General features: G+C 37.6%; 1 protein-coding gene across 1 annotated transcript in view; it reads right to left on the bottom strand.

Annotated features, from left to right (window-relative positions):
- Dthd1 (death domain containing 1) overlaps positions 1-7974 on the bottom strand; it is a 60508-nt gene extending 52534 nt beyond the window's left edge. The window contains exons 1-3 of the mRNA XM_027390717.2: positions 7704-7974; positions 5395-6007; positions 205-535 (exon numbers count right to left, since the gene is read on the bottom strand). Of these exons, the coding sequence (XP_027246518.1) occupies positions 205-535; positions 5395-6007; positions 7704-7974 (1215 nt within the window). The remainder of the gene's footprint in view (positions 1-204; positions 536-5394; positions 6008-7703) is intronic.
- Positions 7975-13209: the final 5235 nt, after the last annotated feature.

Below are 13209 nucleotides of genomic sequence, written 5' to 3'. Positions count from 1 at the left end.
ACCATTCTCTATTACTAGTTTTGGCAAACAATTTCTACTGTTTGAACTTCATAGATAGTGTTTAGAAAACAAATTATGAATGTTCTAACACAAATGTGTCCCCACTTATACAATGGAACTATTATTACACTATAACATACTATTCTGAATTATAAGAAGAAAAGAAAAACCATCAAATACAGTTGTAACACAGGCTCTACTGACCTTATAACTTCCCCGAATTCCTTCCAATGAATTTGGAGTTAGGTAACTTGACTGAAAGTTTGTGTCAGACATTTTCACCATGATGTCTCTGTAATTTCCCTTGTAGCTTGCCTTGAATGGAATTGCAATGCATATTGGGAATGGAATTTTCTTTTCCTTATCTGAGCATTCAACAGTGATGACATTGCTTACCAACTCTTCACTATCACTCACTATAAACGAGCTCTTGCTGTTAACTATCTGGCAGTCTAACTGTTGCAGGACATTCGATGGTGCTGTGATGTAACAAGACACTTGGGGATCAGTCCCATCACTCAGCTCATCAAGATACCTGCAGAAAAAAAACTGTGAGCTTCATTTTCCAAGATTCTATCCATGTACTTTATAGACAAATGCAGGTCACAAAGTGTGAGGCACATTGCTTTGATGTGAACTTTAGTTCTCCCACTTATTGACTCTCTCAGCCTAGGCCCCTCCCCAAATGATGTGACAGACTTTAATGATCCCCCCATGAAAGGCCTCACCCTCCCTGGGGAGTGGATGGGATGTTTGGTGGGGAGCATGGGAGGATGGGAGGGAGGGAGAACTGGGAATGATATGTAAAATAAGATTGTTTCTAAATAAAAATAATAATAATAAAAGATGCTAAACCTCTGTGTACCACAATTTTCTGTAATATGGGATGAAAATAATATCTACTTCACAGGGAAAGCTTTTAGTTAAAAGTATTATTCTACAGTAATTATAAAGAACTATGCCTTCACATTGTAAGGAAGTTGCCTATACTGTATTCATTATATTAGCTAAGTACATAAGCTATAATTGTTTTTAACTAATTTTATTGTCAAAGTGACTGACTTATTCATCACTATTATCCACCCTATGATAAAATTCAAAATTATTGATGTTTATAAATAACTTAATAATAGATTGCTTGACTGTGAGGACAGTGATGCCTGTATGATGAAGTTCTCTTGGATGAAAGAATAGATTCTTTTTTATTTTTTAAATTATTTAAAAGTGAAAAGTCAGAAAAAGGAAAGTCCCAGCACTTGTCCAGTCTTTATTGAAAGCAAAAGTACATATGCATGTGTACCCACACACAGCCCCCCCCCACAGAGAGAGACACAGACAGACAGACAGAGACAGAGAAACAGAGAGAAAAGAAAAACAGAGAGAAGACAAAATCTGTGCAAAGGTTATTCAGACTCTTCTCATGATTAGGGGTGGGGTGAATCACTTTTCTTCCTTGAAAGTGGCTAGTTTCGGCTATTGCAGGACACCAAATAATCCAGACAAAGAAGAAAAGCTAATTGCTTTTCCCTTCCACAGGTGCTCACTCCTGACTCCCAACCTGTCCTGAGAGACCTGAAAATTCTGGACAGTTCCTCCTGCAGGGAAAACAGCCAGCAAGTCCTTGATTTGGAGAGGAAGAAGAACAAGGAAATTGCCCATCTTAAATGTTTAAGTATAAAGTACATTAATCTACCTAAGACCTCTTATTTGTTTGTCTGTATGCCTGCCTGCCAGGGATCTATCTGTATGACTCCTAATGCCTCGAGAGGATGTGCTGAATCTGAGGCACAGAAATTGTCCAAGTACACCAGATCAAATAATGATATTTAAGTTTTCTCTACACTAACTCTATATAATAGGAATACATTGTTTCTATTCCTCAGATTATCATTTGAAAAGTTTATTTTAACTAGTTTATTTTTCCTCAAGCTCATCTTGCAAAGATTTTTAAAGTGCTATAAATTTGAATTTAAATTTGAGACCAGGCATTTCTTATTTGTTTGTCCATAAATACCACAACCTCTCAGAACAGGCCACAGTTTAATGCTTTCTGTGGGTCAGGTTTTAGCCAAATAGTTTTACTTAATCTGTATAGCTTCTGTCTCAAGTACTATACTGTATTATTTTACAAATAGGGAAACAGAGGCTGAGATTTTTAGTTTGCTACAAATTTCATAGATGTTCAGTTTTAGAACTAACAGGTGACTCCATACATCTTCAGTGTGGAAGTAAGAGCTCTCAAATATTGTCATGCCTTTCTCAAATCTTCCCTAAGTAATGATTACTCCATACAACTTGAAACTAATATCTAATCTATGTTCTTGGGAAGTTTGAATGAGATAAAATATTTAAATCTCTTTAATAGTAATGGATCTGAATAAACTGCATATTCAATAACAATTTGATCTCTGTGTTAAAACCAACAACTTTAGGTTCTGTTGATGATATTTTTTTCACAACAGAGAAATAATGGAAACAAAGGCAATGTTGAAGATAAATAACTGGATCAATGTAAAACAGCATTATCTTCTCAGTTATGTGTTAATAAAGTTTTAGATGCTTTTCATTTGATGTTAATATAATTTGAAGTTTACTGTTGAATAAAATTTATGATTTTATAAAGAAATATAATAAAACATTTAACTTATGGAGTTCTTTTAATTATGTATGCAATCCTGAACTTAAAAGAGTTCTCCAACATACAGAACTGCTTTTTGTTTTTGTTTATATAGATAATGATAATTCAGAAAAAGAAACATGATTCAGCAGAAGATTCAGTGAAGCATTTAAGTTCAGGAATGTTCTCTTCTGTATCCTGGAAACCATCTCAATACATCCCACCTCTACAAGATGTGGTTCCCAAATGACAGATAAAGTGTAAAAGAGATTTGTAAATGGATTCATTCTTCATATTCCTAATCAAATATGACTTTTTTGTTATTAAATAGATTACACTGATTTAGTTCCCCCCGCCCCAGCTTCACGTACACATTAGTATAGCTTCCCCCAAAGGATGGGGCTTCTGGAAAATTACAGATTGAGGAACCACAAAAGATCCTAAACAAGGTTTTGTTTATTATATATACTTTTATGTGGTATGATGGCTAGCCTGGGGAACTGCAGAGAAGAGTCATCTTAGTAAATATGCAAGCCAAGCACAATTGGTTCAATGCCACAAAGGAAGTCACTAACCAGGGAACACCTAAAGGAGGTGTTAGAGGGAGTGGTGCAGGCAATGACTCACTAGCTGGTGTCCTGAGTCAGTTTTGAATGGGAGGATATGAAGTGTCAATGTTTTTCTCAAATGATATGCAAAACCACATATTGACAACTTTAGAGGTTGTTTGTTAGACGAAGCAATGCTTGCAAACATGAAGGTCTTCCATGCATTGAGATTCACCTACAGAATTCATTAAGTTCTCCTTGCTGTGGATAAATTGCTTTATTTTTTTTTTGTTTTGTTTTTATAGTCTCACAGTCAATGTAAGCAAAGTACTTGCACAAGAGTGTACACTTGGTGATGTTTTCCTAGGACAGTGTTGTGAGTTTACTCAGTAGAGCATCAGTATGTTATACAGAAATAGATACAAGTGAGGAGCAGCAGTGAGGAGGGGTAGGATAGTGAAAGTAGCTGGGCATGACATCAAATAGCACACTGATGTTTAGCTGACTATGAACACTAGCAGAGTAGCCCAACACTAGTCCCCTCTGTGACTGTCTCATTTGCTATTACATGCTCCAAGAAGGAGATAGTACTCATAGGTGAGAAAGTGAGACCAAAAGCAAATACACAAACAAAAAGAAAACATGAAACAAGTTTCCCAGTGTCAAAAATGCTGGCTAATACTAAGAGAGCAGAAAAAAAAAATTTTTATCTGCTCCCCAAATATTTTCCCCACTATATCACATTGCTAAGCAAGATGTTGTATTTATATGGGAAAATGTAGTGATAATCTATCAATTCAGACAAATCAAGCAGTACTGCTACCTTGCAGTGTGGGAGTCGGGGGATAGCTCATAAAATACATCAAGCTTTCTGCTGTTTTTCTTCCATGAGCTTTTAGAGAATCTGATACAAATTACCTGTGACAATTTTCTGAATTAAATAGTTGGGAGCACATTTACCTTTAATAACCCTGAAAAGCCTATCCACAAGTCCCCTGAAGCTCTGAAGACAAAGTTTAAAGACTGATGACAGTTATCTTGGAGATAAACATAATATATATCTTGGAGATGTCACATGTATGATGGGGAATGTACTTCTTTGTATGTTTATCTTATTAATTGTTGAATAAAATACTGTTTGGCCAATGGCAAGCAAGGACTAGGAGTCAAAGAGAATTCTGGGAAATGTAGTAGAGAACTGATGATCCAGGCAGGAAGTGACATGACAAGGAGACTCAGACCTAAGGGAGGAAACAGGAAGTGTGTTTCTTTTCCCCTCGACTCCTGCTCCAGCAGCACAATGTGAGCCACAGGCAAGGAGGGACACCAATAAGGCATCCGGTGATATAAGTCTTATAAAATATATAGATTTATGATAGTTAAGACTGAGCTAACAGATGAGAATCCTAGTCATAGGCCAAGCAGCATTGAGCCTAATACAAGTTTCTGTGTATTCATTTGGGCCTAACTCGGGCGGGCGGCTGGCGTAAAGCTCACACGTGGCGGTGGGGCTCAGGTGGCTTTTGGCAGAAAGATTTATCATAACACATGTATACTTACTGCTTACATAATCATATTAGCAAATTATTTTTTTAATTTTTAAGAGTCTGAAATCTTTTTTCTTATTCAAAATTCAATTTTGTTATTTAAAAAAGTGTTCTGTTCTGAACAATTGTAACTGCTTTCATACTAGTTAATTTTCCTCTAAAACACTACTTAATATTAATGTTTCCTAAAACTATGAAGAGCAGAGTGATATTAGCAACAGCAGACACATGAATTTCTGTGGGTTGATTTTAACCAGAATCACTGGTTTATAGTAACTTTTGGAGACATGACACAAAAATATAAAACTTCATTGTATGTTCCTTCATATCAAATGTTGACATTTTATCCCATAAATTACTGTGTTAGGAGACAAGGCCTTTGTGGGACCTTAGCAGATCATATAGCATCATCCTCAAGGATGGGATTAGTGTCATTAATAAAGGGCCTTGAAGTTGGTTTTCCCCTTATGCCATTTGAGGATGCAACAAGAAGGTAACATCTGTGAATCAGTAAACTTTCAGTAGACCCTGAATCTCCTGTGCCTTGTAAGAAATTAACGTCTTTCACTCAAAACAAACCAGTTTATGGTAGTTTATCATAGGAGAAAGATTAAGACATTGAGTAACTAAATGCACATAGAAGTAGGCATATATAAACACTTCTCACAGTGCCTTTACTTACTCCTTTTCCATTATGTTATTCTTTTGTTTTAGACTCTCTGACTCATTATGAAGACTATTCACGTCCTTACTGGAGACATCCCATGCTTCTGGGGATGTGGTAATCTCTTCTCTTCGGCTTTCTGAGATCTCTCGAGTTTCCCCTGCTGTTGTCTGGATTACATCATGAATGTCTTCCTTGTTGCCATTTATGTTCTCAGCAGTCATGTGTTCTATTTGTTTTTCATCTTTATTTTCTGCATTATCTGGGAACACTGTGCTCTGTGACTCTTCTTGCCCTATTACATTTCCACTCAATGATGCATTGTTTTCTTTTCCCCCTAATTCAGAATATATCTGTGTTTCGTTTTCTTTTAGCTGGACCTGGTTTGTGTAATGACTTTCCCCTGTATTTGTAGGAGAAATAGTAGCTGTTTCCATGACATTTAGTTCCTTGCTTGGAGCAATGTCTGTTGCTTTGGTGTCTTGAATAGCCGATATTGTGTGCTGTGGAGTACGGTCCTCATGCATGCTGCATAAATTACACATCTCCTTTTCTTCTTCCCTTAGAAGCATAGCAGTGTTCCCCAAATGTTCATTCACTTTCATGAGGCAGTCTGTGAAAGCAATAATCTCTGCACATGTACACACACAAAGAAGCAAAAACTAAGTCAAATTATGCTTCTGCACAGACGAAAAAAGTATTTTCAGAGTTTGCCATCGTTTAACACTTATATAGCTAGAAGGAAAGAAATCTCCACTTTTAACATAGTAGCCAAGAACTGAAACTGACCCTTTTTTCTCCTGAGTATGCTTTGAACTTCATAGAAAAATGTGAGGATCCTTCTCCCAATTAAGGATGGAGGCAACAACTCTTCAATCATTTGGTGTATTTGACAGTTGTTCCTTTGCCTTGGGAGATACTACATAATATCAATTGTCCATTTCAAATATCAGACATAAAATTATCTGAACACCCCAGGACAGTTCCACAGCAGAAATGCAACAGCTGTGTTATTTACAATGACACAGATGCTGTATTTGGTGGGAAATTCAATCCTCCTCTATTGAGCATGGAATCATTAAAATCTGTCAAATTTGTTCTTTCAAAGAGTAACTTTGACCATATCATTCTTACTGGATCATGCAGTGGCTAATCAATGACAAGCAAACTAAGACAAACTGCTTTACTCTAAGGCTAAGCATCATCAATATCTGAGTCACTCCATTTCTCACTCCATCCTGATTTCATCCCAAGTTCCGGTCTGTGCTTCTCACTTCTCAAGCTTCTTTCAGGCTGAACCTTTGTATACTGTCAGCTCTGGGCTAGAAGTCTGGATCCAAAGTCCAAACATCTCACTGTCACCAGATAACTAGTCTGGGCTTGCCTTTGCACTATGGTTCTGACAACTCATTCTTTGTCTTATGTCTGAGATCCCATGTTTATTTTGAACTCGTCCTTTTTGGTTGCTGACTACTTGCCTTGGCTTGTTGTCTAAGACTATGTTCAGTCCTTCCAGAGACTGCCTGGCTGTGAGCTCCTGCTGATGGTCCTGGGGTCACACAGCTTTAGGACAGATTCTCTAATGGTCACTATTTGTCCCCTAGACTGAACTCCTTAGTGCTGTCTATTCTGGATTCCTGACTGACGAGGCCCATGTGCTCACCTTGATACTGTATATCTGAGAGCTGGATTTCATGATGCCATCTAGATAATCTGAAAGTATGGCTGTGAAGACCCCATTCTTTAGATGTTCTCCATACTTACTATCAAATACACCTGATCATATTCCCAAGAATTTATATCCTCTCTTCAGTGTGTAGGGATCCAGTTTCTTCTAGCTCATCCAGTCTTTCCAGTGTTTTTGTAATTAATAGGACTAGACTCAAATTACTGTAAAGTTAGAACATGCTATTCCAATTTAGAAAAACTGCCTGTTCTGCTTTAATTAGTCCTGTACTTTCCTACCCCCACAACTTGGATCTCACAAATAATAGACCAGGCACCTGAATTTCCAGTTGCGTGGCTCCAGTTTGTTGTTTAGGTGTCAGTTTGAATACCATATATTTCCTGGTAGAGCGCTAAGTTCCCTTCCTTAAAATGTGAACCTGGCTACAGGAGAAGCCTGAAACAATCCATCTGTACCCCAACAGCAGGAACATCTAAACCTGTGAAATGTTGTCTTCCCCTACTTTTTCTATAGTAACTACTGTCTCTTGTAAACAGATTCTACCTTCATTGAATTTCTATACATATCCCCTCTTAAATACTGATCAGATGAGTATTTGAAAAGAAAGTATAAACCCAAGTAAACAAAATAGACTACTTGCCTTGTCTCCAGATACATTGATTATCCTTGTCAAGTCGTATATACAGCTGTTGGCAGGTGGACTGAAAGATGCCTACAGTGTGTTCCAATAGTTGATGAAGGGCTTCATTGAGCCCTTGGCCCAAAAAGATCACTGTGGCTATCCAAGTGGCTCTACCAGCCATCTCACAGAGATTATCACCCAGCAGCGCCTGCTTCAACATTTGGTTTTGTCTCCAAATCTGCTTTAATATTTGGCCTAATTTATCTATACCCATGTCTTCTGTATCCATTTCTAAGCTCCAAAAATGGTATATTTATTCCCTGCCAAGAAAGCCTAAAGGTTTAGCACCTTCAAACTTGGCAATGGTTATTTGTCCTAAAATCTCAGAGATGATCCAGCTAGTCAGCTAGTCTTAACCTTGCTCTGCAGCCCAAGAGTTTGTTCCACTTGTTGTTGACAAAGTTGTTAACTTGTTGTTAATGAAAAGTTTCTAGGTGACCAGCAGAGGGGCGTTCCTGAACCCTAGTGCTATTGTGTACACAATAGATTAATCGCCCGCTGGGACAGAGTTAGCTCACATAATCATATGTCCATGTAAACTTTACAAATTCAATATACTATGAAAACCTCACATGCTCTTTAATTTTTGCTGTAACAAATTATGTATGACAGATAGAAGATGAACTTCATTAATGAAAGTAAACTGTTTGTTTTTTCTCTTTTATTACAATACTGTTAATAAAATTCCCATGTATAACTTTATGAATATTAATGAAAAATATGGTTTGCTTTAAAATAATTTTGGAGTCTAGAAATAAGGTTTAGATAAATAAGATTGGTTATAAAATTAGAATTTATTGGAATTGAATATAGCTACACATGGGGTCTTTTTGACTTACATTCATGTAAAATAAAAAATAAAGATTTAAAGATCAAATAAAGAATTAAAACTGGTCCATGAATGGCGTCTTACTACTCTAATCACAGCATTGGGTAATTAGGAGCAGGATGATTGATTCAAGTACAAGACCAGTAAGAGGTTCACAGTAAGACCCAGTTACAAACAACCACAATAAGAGTTAAAAGAAAAAGGAAAGTCCTCCAGCTGGAACATAGCCTAAATAGTATTGTTTAGCAAGTATAATTAGTACTTTCTTACAGGTAAGTGTACATCAAGATTGTGATAGGAACTTGGTCTCAGTCCTGCCCTTTGATAGTTTCTCTCTAATTGTGTCAAATGCTTCTTTACAAAAAGAAAGCAAACTTGAAGAGTGGCTTCCTCTGGACTAACAAGGAGTATTTACCACCACTATAATTAAAATTCAGATGTAGCATATTCTCCCCATGCCACCTCTCCAGTGGGCACATTATACACTGGGTCACTGCAATACAGAGCCTGGCATAGTGGAGGCTGAGGTGCATTGTGGAACAGCCTGCTTCCTCTCATCCAAGTCCCCTTTTTCTAAGAAAAGAGAACACACAGCAGAGGGAGAAGAGGTTATAAGTTTAAAAACAATCCATGTTCCCTAGAGGACACAGAAGGAAATAAAATCTTTCCATAGGGAGGATAGAATGCTTTTCTCCCACCAGCAGCATTATTTCACCTTAGGCATTGAGGTTATTCAGGCTTTATTCAGTATATATGAACCATTTCGGGAAACAGTTCCAGGGAATGAAGGAAGAATGAAAGCACGGACCTATAACCTGCACAGACTGCCCTGATTCATTGGACTTGAATGTTTTTCTCTGTCCCACTGGTACTCCTGGACTGGTTTGTCTTCCACTAGAAGGTCTTCATAGCTGCTTATAATTGTTTGGCCAGTGGCTCAGGCTTATTACTGGCTAGCTCTTTCTTTTAAACTAACCCATTTTTAAAAATCTGCATATCAGCACATGGTGATGCCTTACCAGTAGTGATCTGACATCTTATTCCTTTGGCAGCTACATGTCCTCTCCCTGAGTCTGCCTTCTTTCTTTCTCTTTCTCTGTTTGTATTTCCCACCTAGGTATATTCTGCCCTTTCATAGGCCAAAACAGCTTCATTCATTAACCAATAAAAGTAACACATATTTGTGGCATACAGAAGGACTTCCCTCATCAGTTCATAGATTCCAAAGGACAAGGAAAAGAACATAGAAGATCTGATGGCTCCAGATTGTCTTCCCTTTTAGGTAACTAATAACTTCTGAGACGGGGAGAAATTGTTATCCACAAGGATGTGCCCCTCATTGGCTATCCAATGCCAAATGGTTCATTCTCCTGGATGAAGGAGAGCTGGGAAATGATGTAATTATATTTTCATTTTTAAAAATTACAAAATAAGTCTTATTTTCCAACAAAACTGATTTTTTGATATTTTAATCTATATCATATAAAAGATTACATTAAAATGTTTTCACATTCTTTTTGGTTTTCAAATCTGTGTTGCATGTTGCATATGGCAATTATGTCTTAGATTTCATTGTTTGGAGGCTTGAGGGACTACATTAAGGCAATTACAGGACAAGTAACAAAAGTGAACCTCTTGAAAGCAGATTGGATTTGGAGAAGAGTACCTAAAATTTACCAAATCATCAGACAGACTGAAAGAAATTGAAAGCACTGGATATATACCCATCTATTTATTGGTCACTGATAAAAGAACAATTGTTGGCAATGAAATATAACTAAGCCATTTCATTTAGGCTACATCCTAGTAGGTAAATGTATTAAGAAATAAAGGAGGGACTTTAGGGTTGACAGAATGTGATTTGAGTAATTTTAGATTTGTAGTTTTCAAGTTAGCTCAGGAAAATAGCTCAGCAGATAGGTCAGAAAAGTGTTGACAAATGTTTGAGCATTTTCTATAAATAGATGGTAAATGAATCCCTAGTGGTAGAAGACACTGAAGAAGAACTTATACCATGCATATTTTAAATATTGAATGAAACAATACTAAATTCAAGGTCACTAGATCCATTTATACTTATTTTTTTTATACATGTGTGGGAAACCCTCTCTGTCAGGATAAGAAGGAACACCCGAAACCTTCCCTTCAATACTACTTGCTCATTTCAAGTCTACACTTGTTTTCTGTCTAGCTTCTAAAGAATGTTTGCAAAATAAAGCATACCTTAGGCCATGCTGCATGCACTTGTTAAAACAGGCATGTGCGTGTTACTGTGTTTTATTTTCAATTAATTGATGTCACTGACCACAAGAAAAACTGACATTTATAGGAGAGAGACACCCAAAGACACCAACTGCAAAAGTTCATCTGGATGGTTTGCACACAACTTTAGACCCATCATTGTTGAGGTTTATTCAGACTGCTTTCAGTTTCCTACTAGTATTTTCTGTAAAGAAATAAAACTACAATATTTGGACAAATTATGGATTCAAAACAAGGGATGAGAACAATTAAGTGTTTAATGTTTTGGTACCCTATTTTCATAGAAGTTGTGAAGGTTAGTGGTGCACAGTTCAGATGCCAGCACAAGAACTTAAACAGGAAGTAAATCTAAATATCGTAAATGTGCTTACCAGCTTTAAAAATGTTTAAAAAAAATTACATGATGGGGCAGGGAGGGATCTGAATGAGACTAAATGTAATGACATATGTGCATGAAGATATGAAAGATGCCATGATGAATTCCATTATTGTGCATGCTAAAATAAATAAATAAAGTAAGTAAGTAAATAAATAAATCTGAAAGACCTCCAGAGACTCAGGCCCCCAGCATCTCAGCCCAGGACTTCGGCCACCCCAATCACTAGGTGGAGGCAGAAACTTGATGCAAACAGCAAGAGGCTTTATTGTAGTTGTTTAACAAGATAACCCCATGTTAGCTGGGGCCTCCCATCCATCCACCATGGCGAATGGCTAGGAAAGACGCTGCAAAGCCACTGCATAGAGATCTTATAGGGCAGCGTAAGAGGAGTGTCTAGGGGTACGCACAGGCTCAGGATTGGTGTGCCTCCAGGCTTGGAGGTTTTGGCCTGTGTTGATTGGTCAACTGGTTGTTATGGCCCATAGGCTCTCCCAGGGTGGTTGCTATGCTCTTCGAATCATTGCTGTGCACTTGTCTGTAAAGCACACCCAGAGCCATAAAGCATAGCACCACCAGCTAAGTTTTGATTGGTTCCTTGCCACAAGGCAGGCATCTGACCTCTTAGTGACCAAGACAAGATCAGGCAAATATGTGTTCATCTGTTATGGCTGAGGAAATGGGGAGCTGGTCCCTTCAAATCAAATAGTAAAAGTCAAAGCCAACACTTCTGATTTTAGAGCTCAATTTGATGCTCTTCCTTTGTTTTCACTCTTCTTCCTCAAGTCCCCAGAAAAGAAAAAATTAATATATAAATTCCACAGGAAAAAAAAAAGAATTATGATAGAAGACAGGAGTTAACAAAGGCCAAGAAAGTTCAATGTAGTAAACTGTGTGACAATACAGTAAAATGGAAACTCCAGAATATAAATGGTGAAAATCAGGCTGGCATTCACCAGAGATGCTCACAATGTCCCAGCACTTAAAAAGGTCTAGTACTCCTGAACATGAGCATGAACCTCATATGGTAAATAGTTCCTGTTGTTACTGGTCTAGAAGCAGGTCAATTTCTGTTCCCACCATGTTTCCCACAGTCAAGTCATTGCCTTTTTCCTACTCCCCAAAATTTGAAAAGCTTTCTATAAAAGACATCAGTAGAAACGCTGAAGGTCTTGCTTTAGAGGCAACTTGGAGAGAGCTTCCATGCCAATCACAGAGCTACGTGAAAACCTGAAGGTTTTTACTTTTCTTTCTTTTGTTTTTTATTGAAAATGGATTTTTTCATAAATATATTCTGATTAGGGTTTCCTCTCCCCCAAGTCCTCCAAGACCCCCCCCCAACCCCCGCATCGCATCCTGCCCCACATCCTTTCTGTCTCTCATTAGAAAAGATTGGGCAGCTAAAGCAGTGTTAAATAATGAGAAGCCACTGCAATTCTGCTCACCTCTGAAAGCATGGATGATTATAACCTCCTAGAGAGATTCAGGAGCCTCGCAACAGCAGCTGTGCATCGGAAGAGATAAACAATGGGAACTGAATCATTCACTGCTCCTCCCCAGCTCCCAGCCCTTCAGAACCTGCTCAGACTGCACAGGATTGTCCAACCAAGTCTCTTAGTCTTAAACCCTGCCTATGAATGTCAAGCTTGAAAACAGTGCTTTTAATACCTCACATTTAAATATGTGGAAATAGTCAATGAGGCAGACATCTACAAAAGCCTCTAGTGGAAAGCTAGGGATTAAACTAAGCAAGCCCAAATGAGCCATTTGAAAGAAATAAAGCCAACACAGGCAAGAGAAGAAAATACCAGCCACACATACACTTACATTTATCAGATTCTAGGATAAAAACAAGAAAATGCATCTCTCCTCCCATTAAACCAGAAAAGATTTTCTTTACAAAAATGAGAAATTTTCCTCTTGAGAAGGAACTCAGAAATTAAATATATTAACAGAAAAATTTCAAACTATATGTGTCGGGACAAAAGCAGTGAAGA

The sequence above is a fragment of the Cricetulus griseus genome (assembly GCF_003668045.3).
Source record: "Cricetulus griseus strain 17A/GY chromosome 1 unlocalized genomic scaffold, alternate assembly CriGri-PICRH-1.0 chr1_1, whole genome shotgun sequence".
NCBI classification, from domain to species: domain Eukaryota; kingdom Metazoa; phylum Chordata; class Mammalia; order Rodentia; family Cricetidae; genus Cricetulus; species Cricetulus griseus.
Note: the sequence above shows the minus strand (reverse complement) of the source record. Positions and strands in the feature narration are given on the sequence as shown.